Raw genomic sequence first — 17,356 nt, forward strand, 5'->3', positions numbered from 1 at the left:
ACACTTGTTGTTTGTGTACATGGATTTTATAAAGTTGTATGTTTTTCCCCCAACCCCACTTTCCATCAATTTGTATAGCAGACCCTCATGCCAAATTGAGTCAAAAGCTTTTTTGAAATCAACAAATCATGAGAAGACTTTGCCTTTGTTTTGGTTTGTTTGTTTGTCAATTAGGGTGTGCAGGGTGAATACGTGGTCTGTCGTATGGTAATTTGGTAAAAAGCCAATTTGACATTTGCTCAGTACATTATTTTCACTGAGGAAATGAACTAGCCTGCTGTTAATGATAATGCAGAGGATTTTCCCAAGGTTGCTGTTGACGCATATCCCATGGTAGTTATTGGGGTCAAATTTGTCTCCACTTTTGTGGATTGGGGTGATCAGTCCTTGGTTCCAAATATTGGGGAAGATGCCAGAGCTGAGGATGATGTTAAAGAGTTTAAGTATAGCCATTTGGAATTTGTGGTCTGTATATTTTATCATTTCATTGAGGATACCATCAACACCACAGGCCTTTTTGGGTTGGAGGGTTTGTATTTTGTCCTGTAGTTCATTCAATGTAATTGGAGAATCCAGTGGGTTCTGTTAGTCTTTAATAGTTGATTCTAAGATTTGCATTTGATCATGTAAATTTTTTTGCTGTTTGTTCTCTGTTATAGGGCCAAAAAGATTGGAGAAGTGGTTTACCCATTCATCTCAATTTTGGATAGATAGCTCTTCGTGTTGTTGTTTGTTTAGTGTTTTCCAATTTTCCCAGAAGTGGTTAGAGTCTATGGATTCTTCAATTACAATGAGCTGATTTCTGACATGCTGTTCCTTCTTTTTCCGTAGTGTATTTCTGTATTGTTTTAGTGATTCACCATAGTGAAGGCGTAGGCTCAGGTTTTCTGGATCTCTATGTTTTTGGTTGGATAGGTTTCTCAATTTCTTTCTTAGGTTTTTGCATTCTTCATCAAACCATTTGTCACTTTTGTTACTTTTCTTCGGTTTTCTGTAAGAGATTTTTAGATTTGATAGGGAAGCTGAGAGGTCAAATATACTGTTTAGGTTTTCTACTGCCAAGTTTACACCTTCACTATTACAGTGGAACGTTTTGTCCAGGAAGTTGTCTAAAAGGGATTTAATTTGTTGTTGCCTAATTGTTTTTTGGTAGGTTTCGACACTACTTTCCTTCCATCTATAGCATTTCTTAATATTATTCAGTTCCTTTGGCTTTGATGCCTCATGATTGATTATTGCTCTGTTCAAGTAGACTGTGATTTTGCTGTGGTCTGATAGGGGTGTCAGTGGGCTGACTTTGAACGCTCTGAGAGACTCTGGGTTGAGGTCAGTGATAAAGTAGTCTACAGTACTACTGCCAAGAGATGAGCTATAGGTGTACCTACCACAGGAGTCCCCTCGAAGCCTACCATTGATTATGTACATAACCAGTGAGCGACAGAGCTGCAGGAGTTGTGACCAGTTTTTGTTGGTTATGTTGTCGTAGTTGTGCCTAGTGGGGGGCATATGGGGGAGGGAATGCTGTCACCTCCAGGTAGGTGTTTGTCCCCCTGAGTGTTGAGGGTGTCAGGTTCTTGTCCAGTTCTGACATTTAGGTCGCCAAAGACTAGTACATGTCCCTGGGTCTGGAAATGATTGATTTCCTCTTCCAGGATGGAGAAGCTGTCTTCATTAAAGTATGGGGATTCTAGTGGGGGGGATATAGGTAGCACACAGGAGGACATTTTTCTCTGTTGAGATAATTTCCTTTTGAATTTCTAGCCAAATGTAAAATGTTCCTGTTTTGATTAATTTAATAGAGTGAGTCAGGTCTGCTCTATACCAAATTAGCATACCCCCTGAGTCCCTTCCCTGTTTCACACCTGGTAGTTTGGTGGATGGGACTACAAGCTCTCTGTAACCTAGAGGGCAACCAGTGGGTCCATCTCCTCTATACCATGTTTCTTGTAGGATGACAATGTCTGTATTTCCGATTTCTTTGGTGAAGTCCAGGTTCCTGCTCTTTAGGTCAAAGGCAGATGACCTCAGGCCTTGGATATTCCAGGATGAAATAGTGAAGGCTTTGTGTTCCATTAAGTGTCTAATGTTGTTGGTCGTGTGGCTTGGCCTCAGGCCAGTAATTGTGAGCAGAGCCTATCTCTCTCTCTCTCTCTCTCTCTCTCTCTCTCTCTCTCTCTCTCTCTATCTATCTCTATCTTGTTTCCTTTCATCATCTCCTTCAGGAGAGACACCAACATGCATGCGCCCGTACACACACACACACGTAAGGACGCACAGTGCGATGTTTGTGTGTGTTAATTGAAGTGACATGTAGAAACATAGTCCATAGTGAATAGCCTTACCTTACCTCTGTGCTGCTCTGACACCATCCTTATATCCCTGGCTACCTCCCAAATGACATAGTGAGCCCTATGGGCCCTGGTCTAAAGTAGTGCACTACATAGGGAATAGGGCTCTGGTCTAAAGTAGTGCACTACATAGGGAATAGGGCTCTGGTCTAAAGTAGTGCACTACATAGGGAATAGGGCTCTGGTCTAAAGTAGTGCACTATATAGGGAATAGGGCTCTGGTCTAAAGTAGTGCACTATATAGGGAATAGGGTTCTGGTCTAAAGTAGTGCACTATATAGGGAATAGGGCTCTGGTCTAAAGTAGTGCACTACATAGGGAATAGGGCTCTGGTCTAAAGTAGTGCACTATATAGGGAATAGGGCTCTGGTCTAAAGTAGTGCACTAGATAGGGAATAGGGCTCTGGTCTAAAGTAGTGCACTATATAGGGAATAGGGCTCTGGTCTAAAGTAGTGCACTATATAGGGAATAGGGCCCTGGTCTAAAGTAGTGCACTATATAGGGAATAGGGCCCTGGTCTAAAGTAGTGCACTATATAGGGAATAGGGCCCTGGTCTAAAGTAGTGCACTATATAGGGAATAGGGCTCTGGTCTAAAGTAGTGCACTATATAGGGAATAGGGCTCTGGTCTAAAGTAGTGCACTATATAGGGAATAGGGCTCTGGTCTAAAGTAGTGCACTACATAGGGAATAGGGCTCTGGTCTAAAGTAGTGCACTACATAGGGAATAGGGCTCTGGTCTAAAGTAGTGCACTACATAGGGAATAGGGCTCTGGTCTAAAGTAGTGCACTATATAGGGAATAGGGCCCTGGTCTAAAGTAGTGCACTACATAGGGAATAGGGCTCTGGTCTAAAGTAGTGCACTATATAGGGAATAGGGCTCTGGTCTAAAGTAGTGCACTATATAGGGAATAGGGCTCTGGTCTAAAGTAGTGCACTATATAGGGAATAGGGTGCCATTTGGGACACAGCCCTGTGGTAAACAAACTATTTGTCTCCTTAGTTCATTACTGATACACACAGGCCATGGTCTCAGTGATAAGACTACATGGACAGTGTGTGGCTCATTATCCAGACAGAGAAATGTGTGTGTGTGTGTGTGTGTGTGTGTGTGTGTGTGTGTGTGTGTGTGTGTGTGTGTGTGTGTGTGTGTGTGTGTGTGTGTGTGTGTGTGTGTGTGTGTGTGTGTGTGTGTGCGCGTGTGTGTGTGTGTGATAATGCAGTTATCTGACTAGATCTTGATCCACGACTACAATCAAGTATATAATATGTAGTTAGATTGAACTTAATATAAAGACACAAAAAATATGCACTTCTATGCCATGCACACACGCACACGCACACCCACAAACACACTCACACACTCACTCTCTGATCCTGGGATTCCCCACACTGGAGAAAGAGAAAGAGAAAGAGAAAGAGAAAGAGAGAGAGAGAGAGAGAGAGAGAGAGAGAGAGAGAGAGAGAGAGAGAGAGAGAGAGAGAGAGAGAGAGAGAGAGAGAGAGAGAGAGAGAGAGAGAGAGAGAGAGAGAGAGAGAGAGAGAGAGAGAGAGAGAGAGAGAGAGAGAAAGTGAAAGTAAATATATGACTTGCTTACTGGTAGGGATCTCCATACTGTGTGTAAATCTCTCTGTATTCACCATGGAAAGCACCTATCTTTCCCCCCAGAAATCCCTCTGGTCTGATAGAGAGACAGAGCCACAGGGAACAGAGCTGCCCTATAAGACATATGAGACTCTCTGGGCATTTAGGTGGATTCCATTCAGATGACTACAGAAGAAGGAAGCATACAATTAACAGTTACTACTTCAATGGTGTGTTATTGGAGTTGGATCCCACTCTCCCCACCCTGTCAGGCTCAACGTACCTCTTAGAAAATAGATATATTATGAGTTTCTAGATTTCAAGATTACCCTCACCAAATCCTAACCTTAACTTTTATTGGGGAAAACACACAACTGACCCTATACGACAGTTGTCTAGAGACAACTTCCGTCATCCCCAACATCCCACTGTGCTGTTCGACATGTGAGCCTTTTGCTCTGACCTCTTGAACCCAGGCTTGACCCCAGGCTTGACCCCCCCTAGCGCTCAGAGATAAAGTCATAACTATTATTCATCTGATGTGTATTGACATCTGTTATCTCAGAGACCATGACGCTAGGCCATATGTCTGTTATCTCAGAGACCATGACGCTAGGCCATATGTCTGTTATCTCAGAGACCATGACGCTAGGCCATATGTCTGTTATCTCAGAGACCATGACGCTAGGCCATATGTCTGTTATCTCAGAGACCATGACGCTAGGCCATATGTCTGTTATCTCAGAGACCATGACGCTTAGGCCATATGTCTGTTATCTCAGAGACCATGACGCTAGGCCATATGTCTGTTATCTCAGAGACCATGACGCTAGGCCATATGTCTGTTATCTCAGAGACCATGACGCTAGGCCATATGTCTGTTATCTCAGAGACCATGACGCTAGGCCATATGTCTGTTATCTCAGAGACCATGACGCTAGGCCATATGTCTGTTATCTCAGAGACCATGACGCTAGGCCATATGTCTGTTATCTCAGAGACCATGACACTAGGCCATATGTCTGTTATTGTCTCAGGTGAGTTAGAGGATCCATAGCTTGTTATGTGACCAGTATGTAAGGGGCCCATGTTGATAGGATTCAGAAGATTATCACTGAAAATGTTACTCTACATTCCTCAACAAAAACAACCATATTACTCAGAGTATTTAGTGGAACTTATGTGGTATTACTTAAGTTAAGGTAGATTTTTACAGAAAGTTTGGAAACAAAACACGATGTAAATTGCTCCCCTCTGTGTGCATCTCTCTCTCTCTCTCCCTTTCCATAACGCCTTCCCAACGCTCTCTCTCCCTTTCCATAACGCCTTCCCAACGCTCTCTCTCTTTCCATAACGCCTTCCCAACGCTCTCTCTCCCTTTCCATAACGCCTTCCCAACGCTCTCTCTCCCTTTCCATAACGCCTTACCAACGCTCTCTCTCCCTTTCCATAACGCCTTCCCAACGCTCTCTCTCCCTTTCCATAACGCCTTCCCAACGCTCTCTCTCCCTTTCCATAACGCCTTCCCAACGCTCTCTCTCCCTTTCCATAACGCCTTCCCAACGCTCTCTCTCCCTTTCCATAACGCCTTCCCAACGCTCTTTAACTACCTTCTTCTTCCCTCCTCTCTCCCTCTTGCTACCCCCTTCTTTATCCTTCCAAACCCCCTTGCTATCCTTCCTCCACCCCCCCACCTGTTACTGTAAATAGGAGACCCACCTGTTACTGTACTTAGGAGACCCACCTGCTACTGCAAATAGAAGACCCACCTGTTACTGTAAATAGGAGACACACCTGTTACTGTAAATAGGAGACCCACCTGTTACTGTAAATAGGAGACCCACCTGTTACTGTACATAGGATACACACCTGTTACTGCAAATAGGAGACCCACAAGTTACTGTACATAGGAGACCCACCTGTTACTGTACTTAGGAGACCCACCTGTTACTGTACTTAGGAGACCCACCTGTTACTGTAAATAGGATACACACCTGTTACTGCAAATAGGAGACCCACATGTTACTGTAAATAGGAGACCCACCTGTTACTGTACATAGGAGACCCACCTGTTACTGTACTTAGGAGACCCACCTGTTACTGTACTTAGGAGACCCACCTGTTACTGTAAATAGGAGACCCACCTGTTACTGCAAATAGGAGACCCACCTGTTACTGTACTTAGGAGACCCACCTGTTACTGTAAATAGGAGACCCACCTATTACTGTAAATAGGAGACCCACCTGTTACTGTACATAGGAGACCCACCTGTTACTGTACATAGGAGACCCACCTGTTACTGTCAAAGGTGATGAACTCTTGACTCTAACTGGAATCCACATTAGTTTTTTCAATGGAAAGCACCTCTCATTGTGTAATATACCTAATAAACAGATAAGGGCAGGGATGAAAACGCAATAATCTGTGGGCCCTCAGGTAATTTCCAATGACTTGATTGGGTGGGGTTGGAGTGTATGTACAGTTGAAGTTGGAAGTTTACATACACCGTAGCCAAATACATTTAAACTCAGTTTTTCACAATTCCTGACATTTAATCCTAGAAAAATTCCCTGTTTTAGGTCAGTTAGGATCACCACTTTATTTTAAGAATGTGAAATGTCAGAATAATTGTAGAGAGAATTATTTATTTAAGCTTTTATTTATTTCATCACATTCCCAGTGGGTCTGAAGTTTACATACAGTACACTCAATTAGTATTTGGTAGCATTGCCTTTAAATTGTTTAACTTGGGTCAAACGTTTCGGGTAGCCTTCCACAAGCTTCCCACAATAAATTGGGTGAATTTTGGCCCATTCCTCCAGACAGAGCTGGTGTAACTGAGTCAGGTTTGTAGGCCTCCTTGCTCTAACACGCTTTTTCAGTTCTGCCCACAAATGTTCTATAGGATTGAGGTCAGGGCTTTGTGATGGCCACTCCAATACCTTGACTTTGTTGTCCTTAAGCCATTTTGCCACAACTTTGGAAGTATGCTTGGGGTCAATGTCCATTTGGAAGACCCATTTGCGACCAAGCTTTAACTTCCTGACTGATGTCTTGAGATGTTGCTTCAATATATCCACATAATTTTCCTTTCCTCATGATGCCATCTATTTTGTGAAGTGCACCAGTTCCTCCTGCAGCAAAGCATCCCCACAGCATGATGCTGCCAACCCCCGTGCTTCACGGTTGTGACCCCAGCGTCGTCCAGGGTAGGGGAGGGAATGGCCGGCAGGGATGTAGCTCAGTTGATAGAGCATGGCGTTTGCAACGCCAGGGTTGTGGGTTCGATTCCCACGGGGGCCAGTATAAAAAAATTAAATAATGTATTCACTAACTGTAAGTCGCTCTGGATAAGAGCGTCTGCTAAATGACTAAAATGTAAATGTAAATGTAATGTGTTCTTCGGCTTGCAAGCAGCCCCCTTTTTCCTCCAAACATAATGATGGTCATTATGGCCAAACAGTTCTATTTTTGTTTCATCAGACCAGAGGACATTTCTCCGAAAAGTACGATCTTTGTCGCCATGAGCAGTTGCAAACCATAGTCTGGCTTTTTTATGGTGGTTTTGGAGCAGTGGCTTCTTCCTTGCTGAGCATCCTTTCAGGTTATGTCGATATAGGACTCGTTTTACTGTGGATATAGATACTTGTGTACCTGTTTCCTCCAGCATCTTCACAAGGTCCTTTGCTGTTGTTCTGGGATTGATTTGCACTTTTCGCACCAAAGTACGTTCATCTCTAGGAGACAGAACGTGTCTCCTTCCTGAGCGGTATGACGGCTGCGTGGTCCCATGGTGTTTATACTTGCGTACTATTGTTTGTACAGATGAACGTGGTACCTTCAGGCATTTGGAAATTGCTCCCAAGTATGAACCAGACTTGTGGAGGTCTACAATTTTTTTTCTGAGGTCTTGGCTGATTTATGTTGATTTTCCCATGATGTCAAGCAAAGAGGCACTGAGTTTGAAGGTATGCCTTGAAATACATCCACAGGTACACCTCCAATTGACTCAAATTATGTCAATCAGAAGCTTCTAAACCATGACATCATTTTCTGGAATTTTCCAAGCTGTTTAAAGGCACAGTCAACTTAGTGTATGTAAACTTCTGACCCACTGGAATTGTGATACAGTGAATTATAAGTGAAATAATCTGTCTGTAAACAATTGTTGGGAAAATTACTTGTGTCATGCACAAAGTAGATGTCCCTAACCCACTTGCCAAAACTATAGTTTGTTAACAAGAAATTTGTGGAGTGGTTGAAAAACGAGTTTTAATGACTCCAACCTAAGTGTACGTAAACTTCCGACTTCAACTGTAAATGCTGTGGTGGAATGATTCACAATTGTCTGGAAACTAATTCCAGCTCTGTGAGTATTGAGAGAACACATCAGCATCTGTCTGTCCGGTCTCTGTACTGTAGTAACAGATTTTCACAGGCTTTAACAAACTTACTCACTCACTTACTCACTGCCACCTCCTCAATAGTCCCATGTACCTACCCCACCCCTGTCATGTTCTAACCAAACCTCACCCCCATCACTGTCCCGTTCTAAACTAACCCCTCACACCACCCCTGTCCTGTTCTGACCTAACCCTTCACCCCTATCCTGTCCTGTTCTAACCTTTCACCCCTGTCCTGTTCTAACCTAACCCTTCACCCCTGTCCTGTCCTGTTCTAAGCTAAGCTTTCACCCCACCCCTGTCCTGTTCTAACCTAACCCTTCACCCCTGTCCTGTTCTAAGCTTTCACCCCATCCCTGTCCTGTTCTAACCTTTCACCCCTGTTCTAACCAAACCTCACCCCCATCACTGTCCTGTTCTAAACTAACCCCTCACACCACCCCTGTCCTGTTCTGACCTAACCCTTCACCCCTATCCTGTCCTATTCTAACCTTTCACCCCTGTCCTGTTCTAACCTAACCTTTCACCCCTGTCCTGTTCTAACCTAACCCTTCACCCCTGTCCTGTCCTGTTCTAAGCTAAGCTTTCACCCCACCCCTGTCCTGTTCTAACCTAACCCTTCACCCCTGTCCTGTTCTAACCTAACCCTTCACCCCTGTCCTGTCCTGTTCTAAGCTAAGCTTTCACCCCACCCCTGTCCTGTCCTGTTCTAACCTAACCCTTCACCTCAGTCCTGTTCTAACCTAACCCTTTACCCCAGTCTCTCTTCACCTCCCTCTCTCTCTACCCTCAAAAATATGTGAGAACTATAAAATTTGCGGTAAGGACTTGGCATGCCATGCATTCTAGAGCCAGACAGTGGAGACTATATGTCATGGAGAGAAATGAGAGGGAGAGGAGGGTGAGGGAGAGAGAGACGGAGGAAGAGAGAGGAGGGATGTGAGAAAGGTTATCAGTGTGACAATGGTTGGCACTCTCTCTCTCTCTCTCTCCCCCTCTCCCTCTCTCTCTCTCTCTCTCTCTCCCCCTCTCCCTCTCTCTCTCTCTCTCATTGATCATGTTTACATGCACACTGTATTCTGGATAAGCTGTTTGCATGCACCTTTGATATCCCCCTCACCAGTATCCCTGTATTCATTAATAAACTGAATATTCCTAATTTAAATTCACATGGGTTAAATGGAATAGTTACTGAAATATGGACACTGACTGTAGCACTATAACCTCTCACATGTAGCCTAATATCATATTAACTCCTGCAGAATTATGCATTTCTTCCATTAAAATGATGAACAAATGTTAATTTTGTAAATATGATGTATCTATTTCAGCATCTCTTGAGAAAATGTGAATAAGCCTGTAAGGTGTTATCTTTGACACTGTTATGCAAGCAGACAGTATTTCAATTGCATAAATGATGCACCCAAGATCAACTGAAGTCTTGTCAGAAACGTGTTTCATCGTTTTCTCAGCTTTTCAGTTTTCATCGTTTTCTCAGTGTTTTCTCCCGGTCCCTAAACGAAACAGACAACTTTACCAGTGTTAACTAGATTACTGTTCTTTCTATCAATGTAAGACATTATTCTGTTGAGCACTACTTTATTTGTTCTCATAGGTCAACAAGTTATGACAGAAGAGAAGCTGCATGTATCTAACTATAGTTGACAAACAAATGGCCTACCAAATGTCGGAAATTATAAGCAGAAACGTGTCTAAATTAGGCGTGAAAGTAGCCAGTGGCTATAAGGTCCAGCATGGAGTACCAGCTAAATTAATTATTATGGAATTATTATAAGTGATTTGTTTCACAATAAGATGAAAACTAAAAACCACCCAACATCCATGAAATGCAAAACTGAGCCTGCGCAGACCGTGAAAAACAACAGTTGGCCTAAATGGGATAAGATGTTAACATGCCATAGTATTCCTAAAATCAGCATAGCCCAGGCTTCTTATCGGGCTTTCTCAAAACCGGGATACAAGCTTTTTCGGGTTATTGTAAACGGGATATGATGGTATGTGCATCAACTCAAAAACAGAATACTTGAGTATCCCGAATAATAACGGAATATTGGTGCGCATGTAAACGTGGTCATCATTTCGTTCTTACTAGGGATGTAAAATTGTGTCATAACTTGCAAGACAACAAGTTTCAGGCCAGGGTTTACATTTACAAACCATGGTGCAGTACACTCATAGGCAATCACATTGGGCAGACATAGTGTGTGTCCGATGGGATTCAACAGGTCAATGTTAATCTCATTCTGGTAAAAGATATTGATATGATTGTGCTTGCCTTGTTTTCTCCATTAAATCAGCCAAATGCATTCAGAGTTATTGGTGTTGTTGTTGTTAAAAAGTGATTGGAAGTGGAAGTCTGGAGCAACTTGAGCAAGCATGAACGAGTAAACAGCTAGGATGTCTAAACGGCTGTAGAAGGTAGCTTATGTTTGTATGGGCAAACGGTTGGAATGTGCGTGATAGCCACGTCACATGTTGTTGACAAGTCGAGGGGAACAAACAAACCTTTGAAGATGTCAAGGTTGCCTGGCAACCCGAATTTGAATAGCATTGAATCCTATGTTGGGCAGAAATGTGCATTTGCATCAGCAACGTTTCCTCTCACGACCTCTACAAACTAGAACGTTGAATAAAATGAAACGTTCCTGATTCAAACACTCATTTCTGCCAGACATAGAATTCAATGCAATTCAACATCGGGTTTCCAGGCAAATGTAATGGTGTTCAATCTGTATTCGATTTGGTAGATGCGCACGTCGTTGCACGACTATAAAAAAAAAAGAAATGAGCGTGAAATCATTTTGCCAGTATTCTAAACTGCACTCACTCATAGCGACTCACTACTCTCGCCATTCAGTCGCTCAATCCAGTCCATCGGAATATGATGGGGGGGAGAGACCATTGGAATATGATGGGGGGAGAGACCATTGGAATATGATGGGGGGGAGAGACCATTGGAATATGATGGGGGGGAGAGAATGTTTGAGGGTCTTTTGAAGAGGGCGGAGAGAACTCATAAAGTTGCTCATGATTGGATAGACTCGTGTGACCACGCCCATGGGTGGTCTCTTGGTCTATCTTCAAGCGCTGCGTTCAAGCAGTGTTGAAACTAGTGGGTATCTTTCAACGGGAGCGACAGGTTGAACTACGAAGAAAAGCCTAAGAAACTAGCTATTTTTCTTCAAAGGACCCCCCCAAATTACATGTTCGCCTCTTTTACCATTGGATCCATAACACTGCGTGGGGCTGGATTAAATTGAAACCACTTTGTGTGTTTTTCCTTTTAAAATTTCCTTTTGAAAACACCGAACAACGATGGGTTCCCAAGCGTCCAAGGGAGAGGTAGTCGTGGAGGCGAATGCTGCTGCCGCGGATGTTGCTGCGGTCAAAACTAACGGACAGGTATGGGACGCTCTCTCATCCATGGGCCACCAGACGACACACCTTTTACCCAACTAACTAAAAGTAGCTTAGCAAAGATGTTCTGTGGTATAATGTTGCTATTAATTTAAAAACCGAGGTTGGTCTGTTTCGATTAGATTTTTGGAAGATAAATGTGCACCTTGCTTTGGTCAGAGGGGGTCAGTGCAAAAGTTATCTTGTCACCCAGTGACGGCTAGCTAGCTACGTACACTAGATTCAGACGCGGGAGGATGAAACTGCCAACGTGCTGGCTGCTAAAGCCATGATCTGCTGTTTGAAATATATATATTCTGAAAATGTAAAATAACGTAGTTAATCAGGGTTTGGACCGGGAGCATAGGCAACCGGTAACTAACCTAGGTTCTAGCTATCCTGACTAGGCAGTTCCAAAGCCGTGTATTTGATACAAGTGCCATATCAAATGCCATGAGGGAGGGTTGAGAAGGCGAGGGCGCACGTAGACAAGCTAACCCTCATGCATAAAATATCAGCGGTAACGTTAATTTGTGAATTATGGATTCAAAAGCAGCGTTTTAACAGTGGATGTCAATCTAATCACACCGAATTTATGCAGCCCATCCATGACGGATGAAGTTGCAGCCCCTCAGAACCGGCGAGTCTAGACATGTCTCGATCAGTGACTGTAAACGTTATTTTATAGACAAACATGCAAAATCGACATAAATCACATCTTCACCCTGTGAAATTTAATGTACAATTTTGTCAATGCATCATCGGTTTCATTAACATTTTTAATACAATTTATTGTTTTTTCATCGACCGGTCCAAGTCTTTATTGAAAGAGAGACCCCTGTCTGTGATGTGGCACCGTCGCCGCCTGTCGTTTTCTGGTGGTACTACAAGGCGTCGCCTTTTGAGCGACACGGTGGTTAATTGATGAGCACGACTAAATATCGTTATATATCTAAATGTTTTGATTGTTGTGTTTGAGTCACAGTGTAAAAATCAAATGTAAATAGTATTTTCTTTATTGATTGAATTGTATTTTTTTTTAGAACCATCCTCTAATTTAGTTCCTTCATCTTTCCCTCCTTCCCTCCTAGGAGAATGGCCACGTAAAGTCCAACGGTGACATCTCTGCCACAGACACGGCCGCCACCAACGGTTCCGCTGACGCCGCCGCCAAGGAGCCCGAGGCAGGCGCAGGAGGGGACGCCATCGTGCCAGCGCCAGCCGCCGACAGGGAGGCCGCCAAACCGGAAGGTGAGGCCGCCGCCAAGGATACCCCCAAAAAGAAGAAGAAGTTCTCCCTGAAGAAATCATTCAACTTCAAGGGCCTGAAACTGAAGAAGACCAAGAAGGAGGAGGTGAAGGAGGAGGCAGCCGCTCCCGCTGAGGAGAAACCACCGGAGAACGGAGCCGCTGTGGCCACGGAGGAGAAGAAAGAGGAGGAGGTGAAGGTGGAGGCTGCTGCTCCTGCTACAGAAGCCCCTAAGGCAGAGGATGTGCAGGCTAAAGCAGAGGAGGTGAAGGAGGCTCCTAAGGAGGAGGTGAAGGTGGAGGTGAAGGAGGCGGCTGCTGCTCCTGCCCCAGAGCCCACCAAACCAACAGAGGAGACCAACTCGACCCCCGTGGCAGCAACCCCCTCCCAACAGAAAGCAGAGTGATTGTATCTTTACCCACAACAAAGGACTGTGAACTGTTTTTCAAGAGAGAGAGAAAAAATAGAGTTATAAATATATATATATATGTATATATGTATGCATATATATGTATACATATGTATAGATATATGTATATGTAAATATATACACATTTATGTGAGAGACTCCTTCGTGCCACTTTTGTCATGGTAACAAGACTAGATTCACTAGTTTACTTCCCTGGTTACGGCCCCTGGTTACGGCGAGACATCTGAACCCGGTAGTATTATGTGCTGGTTGCTATGGGACAATGGATTTATTGGACAGCAGAGAGTGGAAGACACAGTTATGGATGGGTGTTGAGTTGACGCGTCTTTCCCAAAACACCCAACTCAAGAAGATGCATCAACGCGACCGAACGAGCTAGACAGGACAGGACACCAACCAACCACCACATGAAATTACAAAAAAAAATAGAAATAATAAGAGACTTGCCAACTTTCTACATTCCTATATTTTAACCCAAAATTTGAAGTATTTTGTGGTGTACAATAGAGAACCATTTTAAAGATTCAGAGAAGCTCCGTCTTGTTTGTTTAACGAAGAAGAAGAGAAAAAAAATCAATAATTTTAGATTTTTATCTTGGCTATAAAAAATCAATAAAAAAGAACAATAAAGCTTGCTATGTTCACTGTTGCAGTTTTAAAACGAAGCAGAGTTGTTGATCTGTCTGTGGTGTAAGTCTGAATCTGCTTTATGGTCTCTGTAAATACTTTGGACTGATTCTGTTCTTTATTTTGCTAATGTTGACAGATGTTTATGGTTTTATTGTAAAGTTGAAAATAGTAAATAAATGTTGGTTACCAATACCTGCCCATTGTTGTATGGAGATGGTTATTTTTAGGTGGGAAGGGTGGATATTAGTATAGTGCACTCAACATAAGGATGAACTGTTTATTGTGGTCAGAATCATTCCTCTAACTATACTGAACAAAAATATAAACGCAACATGCAACAATTTCTAAGATTTTACTGAGTTACAATTCATATAAGGAAATCAGTCAATTGAAATAAATAAATTAGGCCCTAATCTATGGATTTCACATGACTGGGAATACAGATATGCATCTGTTGGTCACAGATATCTTTAAAAAAAAAAGGTAGGGGTGTAGATCAGAAAACCTGTTAGTATCTGGTGTGACCACCATTTGCCTCATGCAGTGCGACACATCTCCAGTTGATCAGGCTGTTGATTGTGGCCTGTGGAATGTTGCGACATGGGGCCGTACATTATCATGCTAAAACATAAAGTGATGGTGGCGGATGAATGGCACGACAATGGGCCTCAGGATCTCGTCACGGTATCTCTGTGCATTCAAATTGCCATCGATAAAATGCAATTGTGTTCGTTGTCCGTAGCTTATGCCTGCCCATACCATAACCCCACCGCCACCATGGGGCACTCTGTTCACAACGTTGACATCAGCAAACCACTCACCCACATGACACCATACGCTGCGGTTGTGAGTTGGACGTACTGCCAAATTCTCTAAAACGACGTTTGTCTTATGGTAGAGATAGGAACATTAAATTATCTGGCAAGAGCTCTGGTGGACATAACTTCAGTCAGCATGCCAATTGCACGCTCCCTCAAAACTTGAGACATCTGTGGCATTGTGTTGTGTGAAAAACTGCACATTTTAGAGTGGCCTTTTATTGTCCACAGCACAAGGTGCACCTGTGTAATGATCATGCTGTTTAATCAGCTTCTTGATATGCTACACCTGTCAGGTGGATCAATAATCTTGGCAAAGGAGAAATGCTCACTAACAGATGTAAACAAATTTGTGCACAAAATTTGAGAGAAATAAGCTTTTTGTGCGTCTGGAACATTTCTGGGATCTTTTACGTCAGCTCATGAAACATGGGACCAACACTTTACACCTGTTTATATTTTTGTTCAGTGTACAATGTGCTTTCCAATTCTAAGAATCAATAAGTTACATTACATTTTTCAGATAGGAATGTGATTCTTATAAGAGCACATTGGTGTGTTTTATACTTCTCATAGTCCACAATCCAGCTAAGAGAAAGCCTGACATTCTTGACAAGCCTGACCAATTACATATGTAATCAACATATCACACATAGTAGTAGACCACCTACAACAAAACGAGTGGACAATACCTAATTTGTCATCATTTTGGATACTCTGGAGCAGTGGAAAAGCGTTCTCTGGAGTGATGAATCACGCTTCACCATCTGACGGACAAATCTTGGTTTTTGGCGGATGCCAAGAGAACACTACCTGCCCGAATGCATAGTGCCAACTGTAAAGTTTGGTGGAGGAGGAATAATGGTCTGGGGCTGTTTTTCATGGTTCAGGCTAGGCCCTTTAGTTCTAGACGATTCTATGTTTCCAACTTTGTGGCAACAGTTTGGGGAAGGCCCTTTCCTGTCTCAGCATGTCATACAGAAATGGTTTGTCGAGATCGGTGTGGAAGAACTTGACTGGCCTGCACAGAGCCCTGACCTCAACCCCATCGAACACCTTTGAGATTAATTGGAATGCCGACTGCGAGCCAGGCTTAATCGCCCAACTTCAGTGCCCGACCTCACTAATGCTCTTGTGGCCGAATGGAAGCAAGTCCCCGCAGCAATGTTCCAACATCTAGTGGAAAGCCTTCCCAGAAGAGTGAGGCTGTTAAAGCAGCAAAGGGGGGGACCAACTCCCTATTAATGCCCATGATTTTGTAACGAGATGTTCGACGAGCAGGTGTCCACATACTATTGGTCATGTAGTATATCTAGAAGGCATAGCATCCTTCCTCCTGACAACATGTATTTTCTACATTATGATTCGGAAGGTTTTCCTGAGCACGAGTAAGAAGTCAGGAATGGCAAACAGTACAACAAACATGTTCTGTTTCCTCTTCCTGAATCTCTTTGCGAGGCAAAATACAGGTCAAATGTTGGCATGCAACAGGTTAAGAAACATCTGGGGTGCGTTCAGCAGTGCACAACGTTGTGCAACATTCAGATATAACATATAGAACAAACATGCCTCTCGGACAGGTAGATTAAGGAATCATATGTCAGCTCTATTCATGACATTTGTATCTGCAACGTTCCACAATGTTTGCCTGTTGGACGTGGCCCTGTTCTTGGGAATCATCTTAGATCAAGGAGGCCCACTCCAACTCCAAAGTTAAGGGGTTGGTTCATTGACTTGTCACTCTTCATAGACAGACAGCTGGCAGCAGGAGAATCCACTCTCTTCAAGCTTGACACTATGGATAAAATGCTTTAACCTTTTACTGCATTGAAACAAAAGTATACACCTCACACACATGGTAAAAAAAAAAGAAAACACCTGTACCATGTCAGATATAGAGTTGAAATGTATTCCATTTAGAATTTCCATCCCAATATTACGCTTTATATAAATCATAGAAGACTGAAATATAACATAACTGTTTGACATAGAAATATCGGATTTTCGTCTGGATTTTTGAAAATAATCTTTGTGAATTATGAGATTATTAAAAATATTAATAACATTCCACCCATGAGGCCAAAGAGGGCGCTTTTGGTAATTGACTGCTTGAAAGGGCTACTAGTTCCACAGTGTAAGCAGATTTCATTAAAAATAAATAGATTTAAATGCCAAATCATGATCAGTTTGTATAATTTTAATGAAATATAATTTTTAAATGAATCTGAAAACAGCAAAACATTTTAGTGTCCCCCCCTCTTGACGGTGGAACGAAAAATTTACGTTTTAAAGTTAATTCCCTGCAATTCTACACATTTACCCATTGGGCGTTGAGAAAATATTGCAGTTTTAAAGCAAATATTCTGCAATTCTACACATTTTGCCATGGGGCGGAGAGAAAACGTAGCAATGTAAAAAAAAAAAAAAAAAAATCATGCAATTCTACTAATTTTCTCTATACCAGGCGGTTTCA

At 42.8% G+C, this 17,356-nt stretch overlaps 1 protein-coding gene across 1 annotated transcript; it reads left to right on the forward strand.

Annotated features, from left to right (window-relative positions):
• The first annotated feature begins 11,457 nt into the window (after positions 1 to 11,457).
• LOC121555837 (MARCKS-related protein 1-B) lies at positions 11,458 to 14,263 on the forward strand. The gene is made up of 2 exons (XM_041869683.2): positions 11,458 to 11,762; positions 12,848 to 14,263. The coding sequence occupies exons 1-2, from the start codon at positions 11,676 to 11,678 to the stop codon at positions 13,409 to 13,411; spliced, it is 651 nt and encodes a 216-aa protein (XP_041725617.1). The 5' UTR covers positions 11,458 to 11,675; the 3' UTR covers positions 13,412 to 14,263.
• The last annotated feature ends 3,093 nt before the right edge of the window (positions 14,264 to 17,356 follow it).

The sequence above is a fragment of the Coregonus clupeaformis genome, chromosome 8 (genome assembly GCF_020615455.1).
Source record: "Coregonus clupeaformis isolate EN_2021a chromosome 8, ASM2061545v1, whole genome shotgun sequence".
Classification (NCBI taxonomy): Eukaryota; Metazoa; Chordata; class Actinopteri; order Salmoniformes; family Salmonidae; genus Coregonus; species Coregonus clupeaformis.